Source organism: Electrona antarctica, assembly GCF_951216825.1.
Source record: "Electrona antarctica genome assembly, chromosome: 6".
NCBI lineage: Eukaryota > Metazoa > Chordata > Actinopteri > Myctophiformes > Myctophidae > Electrona > Electrona antarctica.
In genome coordinates this window covers 49,129,741-49,146,566 of record NC_136811.1, presented here as the reverse complement: position 1 = coordinate 49,146,566, position 16,826 = coordinate 49,129,741, and the positions used below count along the sequence as shown (strand labels likewise).

Genomic DNA, 16,826 nt, shown 5'->3' with positions numbered 1-16,826 from the left:
TATTTTTTTATTTTTTTTTATTAAATAATTTTTAATTGAATTTTTATGTTTTCACATAAAGATGAATGAAAGGTATCAATTATAAGCACAATACAATAAAACAGACAAGAAAAACAAAAAGCACAGAAACAAAACAAAACAAACAAACAAAAGAAAATGGCGAGCAGCACATACACAATACAATCAGTTATTCATTAGGGGAAAATATATAAATACAAATATATACACATATATATATATATATATACATACACAACACACATGGGCACATCAGAAGGCAAATTGCAAGAGTAAAATCGAAGAACGACTGACATAGAAACATAGCTTTTTCAGAAAACTGTCAGGATGTAGAAGACATTTTTAGAATCTGATCTCAGGTCAAAATGGGGTTAATGTCTTTATTTGCATCTTATGTTCCTTTATTTTAATGCTCCTGTGTATTGTGGAGGTTTTCAAGGTAGATCATTCAATGTCAGCTTGACCCAGCTGCTGCCTGCGCAGATGGTGATGACCGTCGCTCAGGGACACCTCCACATGTACTCTGAAAATGTCGAAATTGTCAAGGTTTTAAGCCATTAAGACCTGAGGCCGATTCTAAAAATGTTTCAGTTTCCTGAAAAACATATGTTGCTTTAGTGATGCTCTCTTTTTCATGAACCCCATAATGATATGCATTACGCCGACACCCATCTGAAAATATTTTGTTCCAGGGATCCCCCCAAACTTCCAGGAATCCCCCCCAGATTTGAGTTAAAAAAGCGGTTTCGTATTCTGACCATCGTATCCAGTCCTAGGCGCTCTTCAGGAGATGTCACCTCGTCCTTTAGCCCCACTATGAATTCTGTATCAAATCCTGCATGTGTGTACAAGCGCACATATTCACTGTTGCTCTCTCCCACACCCACCCATGCATACACCCACAGATCACACCTCTTTTCCTCGCGAGTAGCACACACACACACACACACACACACCGCGTTCTCTCTGTCTCTCGCTCTCACACCCACCCACACACAAACACGCGCGGTCCCACGGGTCCCCTAAACGTCTGCAGGCTCTGTCTCAGTGCCATCAGGAGCCCTTTAATGGTGATGATGCTAATGGCCATGACTTAATCAGACAGCTCCGACCCGGCAGCCGTAGCATGCAAGAAACCCCACTCGGCGGAGCAAAGTGCCGAGCGAGGAAATGTGTTCGGTCATAAACGCGTTTCGCCGGCCAAGAAAAAAAAGCGTGCTCGCTCTGTCGACATGTGGAATGATGATAATGACGGCCACACTTAACATTAAACGCACATTAAATATGGCCGTCGCCCGATTCAACTGCTGCTTCTAGTGCATTGTCCTCCAGCGGGTTGGGGGCGACAGGGTGTCATTATGGGTGGAAGTGGGGGAGCTCTGCTCTCTCTTTCTTACCCCCCAAAACCCTCCGACCCTCCCCTTGGTCCCAGCTGCAGGATGAATGGTTTTGTATGACGATCATGGAGAAAGTTGTTTATGTTATAATGTAAGACGAGGAGTCACAGCATTCGTCGGATTGGTTCCCGGTTCACATGCGCTGTGCAGACAACTGTAAAATTGGCTTCGTTAAGCATCCTGGCACCTGTTAACTGAAGCATCGTCGGTATGAATTCCTTGTGTCAGCTCCTCCTCTGTCTCCTCTCTCTTTCTTTAAGCTACAACCTCTTTTCTTTGATCTCCGTCATTGATTGACTTTTCTTTCAACCATGTGCAAACACGTCTCCATAAACCCACACAAAATCTCCATCCTGCTTTAACCCAAGAACACTAAATATTTGTCACACTATCACTTAACACGGCTATATTTTACCCAATGTAAAATATTCCATAAAAGATATTTCTCATCACAATATATTGAAGTACAGCAATACATGGCAACTTGAGATACTCTAATTTAATATTTCATCAAGACGTTTCGCAAAAAAAACTAAAAATAGATATCATGCAGGGGCCCTATCATAGGGGGGCAAAATCGGTGAAAAACGTGCGTATTATTTTAAAAAATATTGAAAAATAAACGTTTTTCTTTTTCCAAAGGAACTTCTCCTTTGGTCCACCCATTAATGGGATATGTGAGAATGGTCCAGTGAAAAAAATAATAATAAAAAAGCCCATTGTGGGTGTATGGTATATTATTTTTCTCTATCACTCTAGCACTAAAAACGGGTGAAATAAATCTGAACACCTGCCTGTAGAAAAAAACAGGGATGTGGGCAGGGAAGCAAACCTACCTTCTATGATGGCACAGCATCCTGAAGGTACTGAAAGACCCACCCACCTCAGACATCAGCAACATTATGAAAATTACAAAAAAATAAAATTGTCCGGTGACCCGTGTTTAGTAGATAGATAGATAGATAGATAGATACTTTATTCGTCCTTTCGGAAATTTGTTTTGTGCACAGCAGTCATCAAGATATACATAAAACATATGCAAACAAACAGTACATAGACAATAAAGAAACAATGCCAACAGAAGGCCACCAGTCATAGTTCCAAGAGGCATCACATCACACTTTATGCACGGAACTGAGATGGGGCCTGCTTGTTCATAAGTCCTATACTTATGGGAACAAACGATCTTGAGGCCCTAGCCTGCAGGGAAGGTACCATGTACCGTCGCCCTGATGGTAAGAGATGGTATTGGCTGTGTAACGGGTGTGTATTGTCCCTAGTAATAGCTTTCCCCTTCCTGAGTACCCGGGTCTCATACATTGAGGTCATACTCTCAAATCGTACCCCAGCTATTTTGCTGGACACGTTGATGATTTTATGGAGTTTGTTCTTATTAACCAATGATAATGAGCCATACCATGAGACAAAACAAAATGTCAATGCACTCTCCACAAAGGATCGATGAAAAAGTGCCATAACATTCTTTTCCACATTATACTGTCTCAGTCTGCGCATAAAATGCAGTCTCTGCTGACCTTTCTTATAGATGGAATGAGTGTTAGAATTCCATGTCAGCTTGGAATCAATCGTTGTACCCAAGTACTTATATTCCTCCACAATCACTACCCCATCCCCACCAATGACTATTTCCTGGTGTGCATGAGCACCAGTCCTAAGGTCAAATATGACCTCCTTAGTTTTTTTGATATTCAGCTGGAGGAAGTTACTCCTGCACCAACCGGCAAACTCGTCCACTGTTCTTCGATAGCTTATCTCATCATCCTCAATCAGACCAACAATAGCTGTGTCGTCTGCGAATTTAACAATACAGGTGTTGTCTGACTCACTCCTACAGTCGCTTGTGTACAGCGTGAACAATACCGGTGAAATCACGCTCCCTTGCGGAGCCCCCGTGTTGGTCGTAATGGGGAGAGATATTGCTTTATTCACCTTGACATATTGTACCCGCTCAGTCAGGAATGACTCCACCCACCTGATGATATTGGTGTTAACACCCATGTCAAAAAGTTTCCTCATCAGAATATGAGGTCTCATTGTGTTAAATGCAGAGGAGAAGTCTACAAAGAGTACCCGAGCATATCGTTTCTTTTGAGGTTTATCTAGATGGTAGTAGATCTTATTAAGCATAAGAAGAAGAGCATCATCAGTGCCCCTCCCCTTTCTATATGCAAATTGCAAGGGGTCCATTTCATGTTGCACATTATTAAGGAGGTTATTTAAGATAATGCGCTCCAAGCTTTTTATTAATAATGTTGTCAAGGCAACTGGCCGATAGTCGTTAAGGACTTTGGGATTAGACATTTTCGGCACTGGAACTATAAGTGAGGTCTTCCACGCTTTTGGAATATAGTGTGTATCTAGCGATACCTGGAACATGTGTCTCAGTACAGGGCTGAGCTGCTCCCTACACTCCTTAAGCACATAACCCCTTATCCCATCGGGACCCGGTGCTTTTCGTGGGTTAATTCTTTTGAGGGTTCTACGCACCTCCTCCTCTGTAATAGTAATTGACTCACTACTGCTGAATTGTTCCCTTAACAGATTGCGTTCAGTGGAAAAATCTGAAGTATCAAATCTGCCATAAAAGGTATTTAGCTCATTGGCAAAAGACATATCATCACTAGTGTTGATAACCTCCTTCTTTTCCTTTATTCCTACCATTGTATACAGCCCCTTCCAAGCTTGACGTACATTTGTATCCCTCATTTGCCTCTCAATTTTAAGTTTGTAGTTATGTTTACATTCACTAGTTATCCGTTTGATCTCTTTCTGAATTAGTTTCACTTGAATTAGGTCCCCTTGTTCAAAAGCACGTTTTTTCCTATATAATGCTTCTTTCATTTCCTTATTCATCCATGGTTTATCATTTGGAAACACTTTGATCCGTTTGGATGGTATAACGCTATTTATACAAAACTGTATGTATTGCGTTACAACAGAGTTAAGTTCATCAAGATCAGCACATGTGTCATTAAACATGTCCCATAGAGTGCAATCAAAACATCCTTTAAGACAGTCAAGTGACTCCTCACTCCACTTTAGAATGTCTTTCACTTCAGGTTTGCTTGCTTTGAGTCTCTGTTTGTAACGTGGGACCAGGTGGACCGCGTTATGATCGGAGCTCCCGAGCTCCATTTTTCGGTGGCTACCGTACGCGTCCTTTATATTTCCAAAGCATAAATCAAGAGTCTTCTCGCGTCTTGTTGGGCATGTCACGTATTGGTAGAAATTGGGCAGTGTCTGCTTAAGCGAACATCCATTGAAGTCCCCCAGTATGAACTTGGGCGAGTCAGGAGAGATATTCTCCTGCTTGGATATTGTCTCATATATTGCCCCCGCGGCTGCCTTCATATTCGCACGGGGATGAATATAGACCAGTGTAGCGAAAATCTGACCAAATTCTCTTGGCAGGTAAAACGGTCTAAATGAGACAGAAAGAAGTTCGATGTCTTCTGAACAATAGGAGTCTCTCAGTGTGTAATCCCTGCACCACCGTTCATTCACAAAAATACACACTCCTCCTCCCGTTTCTTTCTCCGTTACCTCAAGGTCTCGGTCAAGTCTAATAGGTTCACTGAACCCTGGAATACGGATGGAGTCACTAACAATCGTATCATTAAGCCACGTTTCAGTGAAACAAAGCAAGCAACTTTCCCTGTACTCAGAGAGGTACCTCACCGCAGTTTGTAGTTGGTCGTATTGCTGCGGGAGAGAGCGCACGTTTGCGAGGAGTATTGTCGGCAGTGGTGGCCTTGAGCCGCGGCTGCGATCCGTGTTGGTGATCGGCGGCGATCTCTCCTCATGCATTCCTCCGGTACATTAAGTGGAAAGTTGCCACGATCGCTGTATTCCCGCAGCTGACATAGCTGTTCATAGCCATAGCGGAGAACCAGGTGGCCCCCCGTGGCGCTGTGTTCAGCGGTGTTTAACGTCAGCGCCCTCGGCAGCAGCAGGTAGATGGCATAAGCAGCAATATACACGATAATGGCTAGATGCATTGTAGCCAGATTTGGTTGTTCCAAATACAAAGTGATTCTATGACCGGTGTCTACCTTGAGCAAAGTGCCCAGTGAACATAAGAAAAACAAATAACAAACAAACAAACAAACAATCCTGATGAACTGCAGGCACCCGTCGCCACTGTGCAGCGCCGGAAGTGATAAAAAAAAAAAAAAAAAAAGTATATGGTTAAATGAGGCTTTTCTCAAATGTTGGGGTGTTTTCATTTATAACACAGGCACTATACCCAAAACGTGTATCATTAGCATCTAATGATGAACCTGGCCGTGTGTGTCTGTGCTGCAGAGTCTCATGTGGTAACTCTTAACCCATTTTGGGCAGGAACCCCTTTTGGTGTTAGCATTATGTTATGCTTTAGCTATTGAAAAATAGCAGATCTACAAGCTCATAGCACGCCACCGAGTGGCGCGCTACGAGCTTGTAGGTCTGCTATTTTTGAAAAATCGAAGAACCACTGACATAGAAACATAGCTTTTTCAGAAAACTGTCAGGATGTAGAAGACATTTTTAGAATCTGATCTCAGGTCAGAATTGGTTAAACCAGTAGAGATGTGTGCAGCTGTGCATGGAACCCATTTCAGCCACTGGTTTGTTGGGGGGGGTCCTCAGCCAATGACTGGTTTGTTGGGGGGGGTCCTCAGCCAATGACTGGTTTGTTGGGGGGGGTCCTCAGCCAATGACTGGTTTGTTGGGGGGGGTCCTCAGCCAATGACTGGTTTGTTGGGGGGGGTCCTCAGCCAATGACTGGTTTGTTGGGGGGGGTCCTCAGCCAATGACTGGTTTGTTGGGGGGGGTCCTCAGCCAATGACGGGCAGACCTGGGAATCATTATTTGGTGATGAGGGCTTTTTATTTTTCCTCCCAGCTGTGGCTTCTTCATGTTCCTCCTCCATGACTGTAGTGTCTGCAGTCCTGATACGATCTCGATTCATACTTAGCTGCGCGTTGCGACGGTATTGCGTGCCAAAAATAACTGTTGAAAAACAGACGTGATGGAGGTTTGATGCGTACCTGGCATCCTAGTAGTTTCTCTGAGGCCCTGCATTGTTCTCTGCACTGGGTGAATGTTTACCTTGTTGTTTGTTGTCCAGGATTCATGCTAAGTGCCTAAATTGTAAATGTAAATGATAAATGGCAGATCTACAAGCTCTCAGTGTTCCACGCTGCAACACTTTGTGAGCTTGTAAATCAGCTATTGCAACACAATGTGCAACAGAGTACAAATCAGGCTTTAACCCATTTAGGCCTGACCTCGAAATTTAAAAAAAATCTTCTAAATCCTCCAGTTTTCTGAAATAAATATTTTCACGATTTTTCAAAAATAGCAGACCTACAAGCTCGTAGCGCGCCACTCGGTGGCGCGCTATGAGCTTGTAGATCTGCTATTTTTCAATAACTAAATTATAACAATGTTTAAAACACCAAAAGGGGTTCCCGTCCAATTAACTTTGATCAAGCACTGATGAGCTATGGTACTTTCATGATAAATCATAATAGACGGATCGCTGGGGCACCCTGCATATTGAGGCGTGGGAAATCGAAATAAAATCTTTTAACGCGTTTACTGCTTTTCCCTTTACTGCTCAGATTTAAATCTAGTGGAGATGAGTTCTCATGCTTAGAGCAGAGTTGACCCGTGTTAATGTCAAGCAAATGAACGGGTCATGACTTAGAACCGTGTGGGGATATGACTCTGTCGATAAGCAGTAAAAACAAACATGTATACAGTATATCATCAGACCGCCATTAGCAATAAACGCCTGATAGCTGGGTCTGAATTCGTTATAATCGTGCACTTGGTGACAAGTCTTTGATTTTTGGTATGGTGGTAGGTATGGTTATAAGGTTTTCAAAAACCATCGCAAACAAGTTGGGAGCGCCCCCTAGTGGTCTGTTTGCAATGAATCTAATATTAAATGGGTCAGTCTATGGTTAAAAACCATAATAATTGATAAAAGAGATTTTTCAATGGATTCTATTAGTATTGGGTGTGCTAAATAACATACTAAAAAATTAGGAAAAAATAACTTCTGGAAAGGCATCATTTTCAAGATGGCGTCCACGATGGCTGCCGGGAGCTTAAAATGCCTATAAACTGGGATTTAATACATAAAAAATCATAACAATTATACTCTTGGTGACAAGTTTTTGATTTTTGGCATGATGTTAGGTATGGGTATAAGGTTTTCAAAAACCATCGCAAACAAGTCAGGCTCGCCCCCTAGTGGTCTGTTTGCAATGAATCTAATATCAAATGGGCCAGTATATGGTTAAAAACCATAATAATTGATACAAGAGATTTTTCAATGGATTCTATTAGTATTGGGTGTGCTAAATAACATACTAAAGAATTAGGAAAAAATAACGTCTGGAAAGGCATAATTTTCAAGATTGCATCCACAATAGCTGCAAAATGCCTATAAAGCTGGGATTTAATATGTAAAAAATAAAATAATAATAATTGATAAAATATATTTTCCAATGGATTCTATTAGTATTGGGTATGCTAAATAACATATTAATTGTTTGGGTGAGAATAACTTCTGGAAAGACATAATTTTCAAGATGGCGTCCACGGTGGCCTCAGTAAGCTTAAAATGCCTATAAACTGGGATTTAATACATAAAAAATCATAACAATTATGCACTTGGTGACAAGTTTTAGATATTTGGCATGATGTTAGGTATGGGCATAATGTTTTAAAAAACCATCGCAAACCAGTTGGGCGCGCCCCCTAGTGGTCTGTTTGCAATGAATCCAATGCTGGCCTATTTAACATTGGATTCATTGCAAACAGACCACTTGGGGGCGAGCCCAACTCATTTGCGATGGTTTTTGAAAACCTCATGCCCATACCTAACACCATGCCAAAAATCTAAAACTTGTCACCAAGTGCATAATTGTTATGATTTTGTATGTATTAAATCCCAGTTTATAGGCATTTTAAGCTTACTGAGGCCACCGTGAACGCCATCTTGAAAATTATGTCTTTCCAGAAGTTATTCTCACCCAAAAAATTTATATGTTATTTAGCATACCCAATACTAATAGAATCCATTGGAAAATATATTTTATCAATTATTATTATTTTATTTTTTACATATTAAATCCCAGCTTTATAGGCATTTTGCAGCTATTGTGGATGCAATCTTGAAAATTATGCCTTTCCAGACGTTATTTTTTCCTAATTCTTTAGTATGTTATTTAGCACACCCAATACTAATAGAATCCATTGAAAAATCTCTTGTATCAATTATTATGGTTTTTAACCATATACTGGCCCATTTGATATTAGATTCATTGCAAACAGACCACTAGGGGGCGAGCCTGACTTGTTTGCGATGGTTTTTGAAAACCTTATACCTATACCTAACATCATGCCAAAAATCAAAAACTTGTCACCAAGAGTATAATTGTTATGATTTTTTATGTATTAAATCCCAGTTTATAGGCATTTTAAGCTCCCGGCAGCCATCGTGGACGCCATCTTGAAAATGATGCCTTTCCAGAAGTTATTTTTTCCTAATTTTTTAGTATGTTATTTAGCACACCCAATACTAATAGAATCCATTGAAAAATCTCTTTTATCAATTATTATGGTTTTTAACCATAGACTGACCCATTTAATATTAGATTCATTGCAAACAGACCACTAGGGGGCGCTCCCAACTTGTTTGCGATGGTTTTTGAAAACCTTATAACCATACCTACCACCATACCAAAAATCAAAGACTTGTCACCAAGTGCACGATTTTGTTGATTTTGAACGAATTCAGACCCAGCTATGAATTACCAGCTCACATATTTTAAACCTTGAGAGTTAGCTCTTTTATGGGCTTATAAAGTCAGCGTGACTTGATTCGTTTGTCTTGTTCTTTTAGGGGTTTTTTTTCATCCCCCCCCCCCCCCCCCCAGTTTGAAATAGCATCTGAATAGTGGAACAGACCAGCCCAATAACAATGTCATCTTTGTTTTAAACGTTTAAAGGAGAATTCCATACTAAAAGGCTTTCTTACCTTTCTTTGTAGTTGTTACGTCCCCACCAAAGAGGTCCAGGTGTTATTTGTAGTTGTTACGTCCCCACCAAAGAGGTCCAGGTGTTATTTTGTGCAAAAGCTCCTTATTGGCTATTTCCCCTACCATAAGCCCTAAATGAATTGCATTGAATTGAATGGGGCTATGGGGTGTTGTGCTAATTCGCTTATTTCCATCGCTCAAAATTATTTATTTTTTGTATATATCCTCTCTTCATAATGTAAATAATATCCCAAGCGGCACACTTTATTACTTATTTCGATGGAAATAAGCAAATTAGCACAACACCCCATAGCCCCATTCAATTCCCATTCAATGCAATTCATTGAGGGCTTATGGTAAGGGAAATAGCCAATAAGGAGTTTTTGCACAAAAAAACAGCTGGATCTCTTTGGTGGGGACGTAACGACTACAAAGAAATTTAAGAAAGCCTTTTAGTATGGAATTCACCTTTAACGAAAGGATTTGTTGGCTGCGGTTCGTAAAACACAACATTCAAAGATGGCCCCTCCTCCCCAGCTCCAGGTCACCAATAGCACACGCCTGCTACCCAAAGGCTGGCACCCAGAAACATCCTGGGCAAAGTACAATAAGAATATTACGGGCAGAGGGAAGGGTTTGCCACACATTTATATTGATTCTGTATTGTCTACCATCTGGATGTGCTGGTTGTGCTGTTGCACTAATGGTATACCATATGTCTAAATTGTCCATGTACTTTGTTGGTAGTGTTGGCTGTTAATTGTTTACTGTGACGTTGTCACGACATCACCTTTCCTCCTATGAACCTCATACGACAATACGGTCTTTAGAACCAGTAAGACGCCTGAGGGCAAGAAGTGGCAACATATGGAGCGTGTCTTCAGTGTACAGGGTGTGATGAGGTCAGATCAGGCCTGAACAGGTCAGCTCCATGTATGGAGCGTGTCTTGAGTGTACAGGGTGCCATGAGGTCAGATCAACATATGGAATGTCTGAACAGGTCAGCTCCATATATGGAGATCTACGGGTGGCAGCGGGGGCAGTGTCTTGAGTGTACAGAGTTTGATGAGGGCCCAGGTAGGGCCGGGCCTTAATTTTCTGCCTGTTGAGAACTCTAGTTTTCGCCGGCTGCCATATATATTTTTTATAATATTGATGACATCAGGGATCTCCATATATGGGCTTAACTGCGACAGCAGGTCGCATTTACTATGATATCCCTCCCTGATGATGTCACGATGACCTGGGGGGCTTGCATGGGGTGACCAACCAACCAACACACACACTGACGGGAAATGCTAGATTCCATAGTTAACTACGACCTGCGGTCGCAATTATCCTAGTATCCTCGTATACCAGTACACATGCATTCATTCTGTTGCTGTGTCCAGGCCTGACATTTTGTCATTTTGTGGGTAAAGTCACTTGGCCTTTTGATATAAATTTATTTTTAGGGCACAAAGGCCAAATTCCAGTGTGTGAAGGCCATCAAATAGTCCACGGAAATTATGAATTTAATTGACATTTTTAATAGATAATATAATTAATTATATATTCATAAGTGGAAAAAGTAAATAAATAAGCTATTAGATTGCACAAAATGTATTTACAAATGTCCGATATTTGTAGAAACTCCAAGGTCAAGAGTTCCCTTGTCTAATGGGGGAGTTCAACATTCTGATTCTCAACAAAATACACTGATGTTTAAACATTGTAAAGTAGCAGAGGAGAAAACAGTACAATCAGTGCGAGTCAAGGCCAAACTGAGGGGCTTACGGTGGCCATGGCCTGGCTGTATCTTAACATTTTAAATACTGTGCTGTTGTTGTCCACAGTTACTACGAGCTGGAAGACATCAGCCACGAGACCGTCAACAAGTTCCTGTCCAACACGGTGGAGAAGAGCCTGAGGGACCTGGAGTGCTCCTACTGCATGGTCATACAAGAGGTACATGTGAGGTCTTTTCATGTCCAAGGACCACCACAAATATATATTTGGCCACGGACCCCCATCTGAAAACTAGGTTTTGTACCAGGGACCCCCATCTGAAAAGGTTTTGTACCAGGGACCCCCATCTGAAAAGGTTTTGTACCAGGGACCCCCATCTGAAAAGGTTTTGTACCAGGGACCCCCATCTGAAAAGGTTTTGTACCAGGGACCCCCGGAAAAAAATAGCAGCAGATGTACGTTGTAAGCTGGCAGTGTGGCACGATATTTTGAATAGCCAACGTATAAAACATGGATAAAGTGGTTAATCCTAATTTGCTGGGGACCCCCTGGAACCCCCTGGAGGACCCCTGGGGTTCCCCGGACAGAGAACCAATGCATTGTGTATGCATGTTTGAAGTAGTCCTGTCACAATTATTACTATTATTATCATCGCTTAATCCTAATTATTTGCCGATAATCGATTTTTTTTTATGTTTTAAAAGTATAAAATGATTAAAGATGTCAGTAATTTCTTTACATTTAGTTATTTGTTATCTGCCTTACTGCAAATTGTTGTTTACAAAGCCATGAAGGCAAACCGAAATATAATAACATCCAATGTTCAAATATAATAACATCCAATGTTCAATCAATGCCATAAACACAATTCACCCTTTTTTCAAGTCCCGCTCGTGGTTGTGCCCCTCTTCGCACCCATTGGTTGCCGTTTCGTAGTAGACAAAAATCCTTTCTCTCCATCCACTACCATTGCATTTTTCAGTTGTTTCGTATTGATATTATGTGCATTAAATTAAACGTAATTACATTTAAACTTAGTTTTTTCCAAAAATGCTGTTTTAGCAAATTCAACATAAACAAGGTGGCAGAAAGAGCCTGCTGGTTAGTCAGTCAGGGACCAATCAGAAGGCTGCTGGTTAGTCAGTCAGGGACCAATCAGAAGGCTGACAAGTGGTGAATTAAATAGTTAATCGCAATTATTTGTATGACAATTCATCGTGAAGTAAAATGACATGACCGCAACAGCCCTAAATTGAAGCGTGTGTTTTGTGTGTCATCGCTTGCATGCACCTGTACACCTGTACACCAGCCCACACAAACTCAACTTTGTATGTAAAATAAAATACTAACCCGTTTTCCTTTTTGTCCTCTGTAAGTGTATGTTGATGACAACTATTAATGTCACGTGTTAACTTGTTATATTTACTTGTTTATATGTTAGATTTGTTCTATTTTTTGTAGTTTTGTAGAGTTGTAAGATTTTTTTTTAAAAAGTCCCTTTATAAATAAGTCAAAAACGTCTTTGGCCCGGAGGCACTTTGTGGCCTAGAATGAGTTAATAATCTATGCTCTGTTATGGAAATAAGTCCCCAGGACCTTTTTTGTGTTTTCCTTTTAGCCTGTGTCTAATTCAATCAAAAAACTTTTCTGACCTCCGTCCAGGATGAGCGCACCATTGAGCCACTGACATACGGCCGCATCTGCTCCTACTACTACCTGAAGCACCAGACCATCCGCATGTTCAAGGAGAAGCTGCGGGCAGAGCTGCCCCTCCACGACCTCCTCTCTGTCCTCACGGTGGGTTTCATTTAGCTGCCCCTCCACGACCTCCTCTCTGTCCTCACGGTGGGTTTCATTTTCTCCACCAGGCCGAAGGCATGGGGAGAGAGTATGTTTTGCACTCCGTCCATCCGTGTGTGTATGTCCGTCCGTCCGGGTACATCTAATCTCCGGCCTGGACAATGCCAAACTCGTCACACACACTCCCTGGAGGCCAACTACTAACCTCTGCCCCAAATTCCTCAGCACAGCCTTTTATAGTGCCACCATGAGGCAGATTATAGTGCCACCATGAGGCAGATTATAGTGCCACCATGAGGCAGATTATAGTGCCACCATGAGGCAGATTATAGTGCCACCATGAGGCAGATTATAGTGCCACCATGAGGCAGATTATAGTGCCACCATGAGGCAGATTATAGTGCCACCATGAGGCAGATTATAGTGCCACCATGAGGCAGATTATAGTGCCACCATGAGGCAGATTATAGTGCCACCATGAGGCAGATTATAGTGCCACCATGAGGCAGATTATAGTGCCACCATGAGGCAGATTTTTACTAAACACATTTCATTACATTACTCGTACACATTTTATCCATACATCACGCAAATCAGTATCTCTATAGTCATGTGTTCAACACGGATCTGTCTTATTTGCCATATTCCATCCCGATTGGCTAAGATTGCAGGATTGGTCCCTTTAGAAGAAAATGCCACACATCATGAACACAGCGTGTGATCTCCGTGAAATAATACACGCACAATTCCCACTAGGCCGAGGATGAAATGCAATTTTTTGTAATGTATTTTTTCATTCAGCCATATGGTGGCACTATAACAGGGCAATTCCTGTTTTTGAGTGGTGCAACCACTCCAAGGAACAGCAATGTCCGTGACGTTCAACTATGTGTGTGACTATGTTTGTGTGTGTGTGACGTTAATGAGCACCAGTACCAAAAGTGGCGCTGTTGTGCCAGAAACAGAGAGAGAGAGATAGTGCTGCACTGTTGCCTGCTAATGAGAGAGAGAGAGAGAGAGAGAGAGAGAGAGAGAGAGAGAAAGAGGGGGGGGGATTTGCACCACTCAGTTCACACAGGTGTGATTTTACCTATAACGTCACCGATCTGTGTACAACTTTGTATTCTGTACTCCCTACATGCCAAGGAGTTTTTTCTTTGCCCTGCATTTTTACATCTGCCTGTTATAGTGCTACCATGAGGCCGATTTTTTACTCGCACAGCTTTTATCCATACATCACGCAAATCGACTATCTCTATAGTCAGTGATTTCAGTTTGATTTCTCACATTCCATCCTGAGTTTTCAGGAGTGGCCCGTTTTGCTCAAAATGCCGCAAATCATGAACGCAGCATCCGATTGCGGTGAAACTGTGCACGAATATTCCCACTAGGCTGTGGAAGAAATGCCACTTGACATTTTTCCAAAAACGCCCCTATCCCGGTGGAGACTTGAGTCCCGAGGAGCACTTTTTCTAGTTTCAACTGTAGGGGAAGGAAATCCACTCGGAGGCTGTTTCGTTACCATACAACCACGAACAGCAGTGGTTCCCCAAAATATATATTTTTTTAATGGTACAGGAGTACATTTTCTTTCTACAAATCTTTTTCATTATTGTTTCAAAATGTTTTCAAAAATAAATAATTATTATAAATATCTAAGATTTTCAGAAATGGATGGACAATTCTAAAGGATTTAATGAATGAAGATATACACAATCCATAAAAGTAAAAAAAGAAAAAAAATAGTGAAAACAGCCAATCTACAAGCTCACAGCAGGTGGTGATGTGACGTGTTGCGTGCTTGTAGATCGGCTATCTTCATTCTTATGGTGTTTGAGAACCACAGCAATGCAGAAGAGCGTTTGTCTTTTGTCTCCAAACGGGCCGACTGAATTTGTAATATCGTTGTCTTAAAGGAGCATTCAGTGATTTGGGTGATTTGGAAAAAACCTGGTCCGCCCCGGTAACAAGATGTGCACATATACACGCTCTACAGTGGGGGAAGTACAACAGACCAACACGTGCACCAAGGCCCGCCCCACTCGATCATGATTGGAGGAAGGCCCCTCTCATCCTGATTGGATGAAGGCTTTGCCACCCAAAGCCCAAACCGAAACTAGGGTTTTTTGACCCCAGGGGCTCACTGGGGACAGGGAGTAACTCCAGATATGGCCAGCACACTTTATAATAGGGAGGATTATCCAAAAAATAAGAAAAAATAAGTAATATTTGAATTAAGTGAAATCACTGAATATACCTTTAATAACACCAACATACATCTGAGTTCTGAGCATTTATATATATGTTTTCTCCTCTCTTGCGCACGCACGCACACACGCACGCACACACACATGCACACACGCACACACACACACACACACACAGTCTCACACACACACAGTCTCACAAACACATACACACTCACACACACTCCCTCCACTCAAATTAGCACCCCTTTATCCCTGCCTCATTAAGTCTGCCGGTTTGTCATCATTAAGCCATCTCTTCTCCTCCCCACCTCCCCCTCCTCCCCACCTCCCCCTCCCGCGCTTTCTTCTGAGGCCAGCCCTAGTGGTCCCCTCGCTGGCCACTGATTGCTGCCATCAATGGGAGACAGGGTGGTTTCACACCTCTGTGGAGGTCACTGGCATCACATCTGTGTTAAGTAAAGCCTCCCAAGTGATGGTGGCAACTAGTGGGAGGGGTCAAGAGGTCGCAGGGGAAATGGTTAAAAACAGCGTGGAGAATATTGACAAATGAAGACGGGGCTCTTCTCTCTCTCTCTCTCTCTCTGCAAAAGGAAACCAAGCATCATTTGCAACATACATGTTTGCACTGGGACTGTGCTTATACCCTATACATCTGTTGTAGTGTTATTATTGTCAGGGGTTGGAGACGGCGAAGGTCGCAATTTGCAGAATAGTTCGAAGTCTGTGTTGTTGGGAGTGCTGAGAATAAACTCTTGGGAGAAGAAGTTTGAAAAGAACTCTCTCGTTATGATAACCAATGTAGTACGAACAAGGTTAGAGTTATAAGAAAGCCTTAGCAACTGTAAATGTAGAAGAACTTAATATTGTTCCAATTACAATTTAATAAAGAAACCTTAACAGTTATAGTGTTATTTTGAGGGTCAACTGCAGATAAATAAACTAATAATTTATATAACCCATTTAGACCACTGTTACCTTTCAATCCAGGAGCACTGTACCTCTGTGTCTCATTAGTTAGTAGTTAGAGAGAGAGAGAGAGAATTTGATGGTTTTCAGAAAACTTAGGTTAGGTTTTTCAAGGCGTTTTTAGAATCGGCCTCAGGTCTAAATTGGTTAATTGATGTTCACGTTTTTTTTAATCCCCCGATTCGGCCACTTTAAGGTTCAGATGTTTTTCCAGGAACTACTCCAGCCTGCGGTGCACTCAAGCACAGCTTGAGTCATTACGGTACGAGTGTGAGTTAACTGGACACTCGCACTGCGTAGGTCGCTCAGCGTCGCTCCATGCTCCGTGTGTGCTCTCACTCACTAACACACTCGTAAACGGACAAAAGCATGTCCCTTGCAGTGTGCTGCACAATAGGCCAGTCACCCCAACGGCCCCCGGCCCACGCCCCCCCCCCCTCTGCAGCTTTTACAAAGAGTCCCCTGCATGCTCCTCTATTGCCCCTAATTGCTGCTGTGTGTGTGTGTGTGTGTGTGTGTGTCCGCTAATGAGCTCCGCCCACTCCCACACCTCCCCCTGACTCACGTTCTTTTCTCTCTTGAGCCTGATTGTGCACCAAACATTGCATATCTGCAATTTACAAGAATCAAAGATCAAGAGAGAATTCATG

At 42.0% G+C, this 16,826-nt stretch overlaps 1 protein-coding gene across 1 annotated transcript in view; it reads left to right on the top strand.

Annotated features, from left to right (window-relative positions):
* The window catches only part of LOC306925120 (activating signal cointegrator 1 complex subunit 3-like), a 250,456-nt gene that overhangs the window by 210,290 nt on the left and 23,340 nt on the right, over positions 1–16,826 (top strand). The window contains exons 33-34 of the mRNA XM_079503798.1: positions 11,308–11,419; positions 12,863–12,997. Of these exons, the coding sequence (XP_079359924.1) occupies positions 11,308–11,419; positions 12,863–12,997 (247 nt within the window). The remainder of the gene's footprint in view (positions 1–11,307; positions 11,420–12,862; positions 12,998–16,826) is intronic.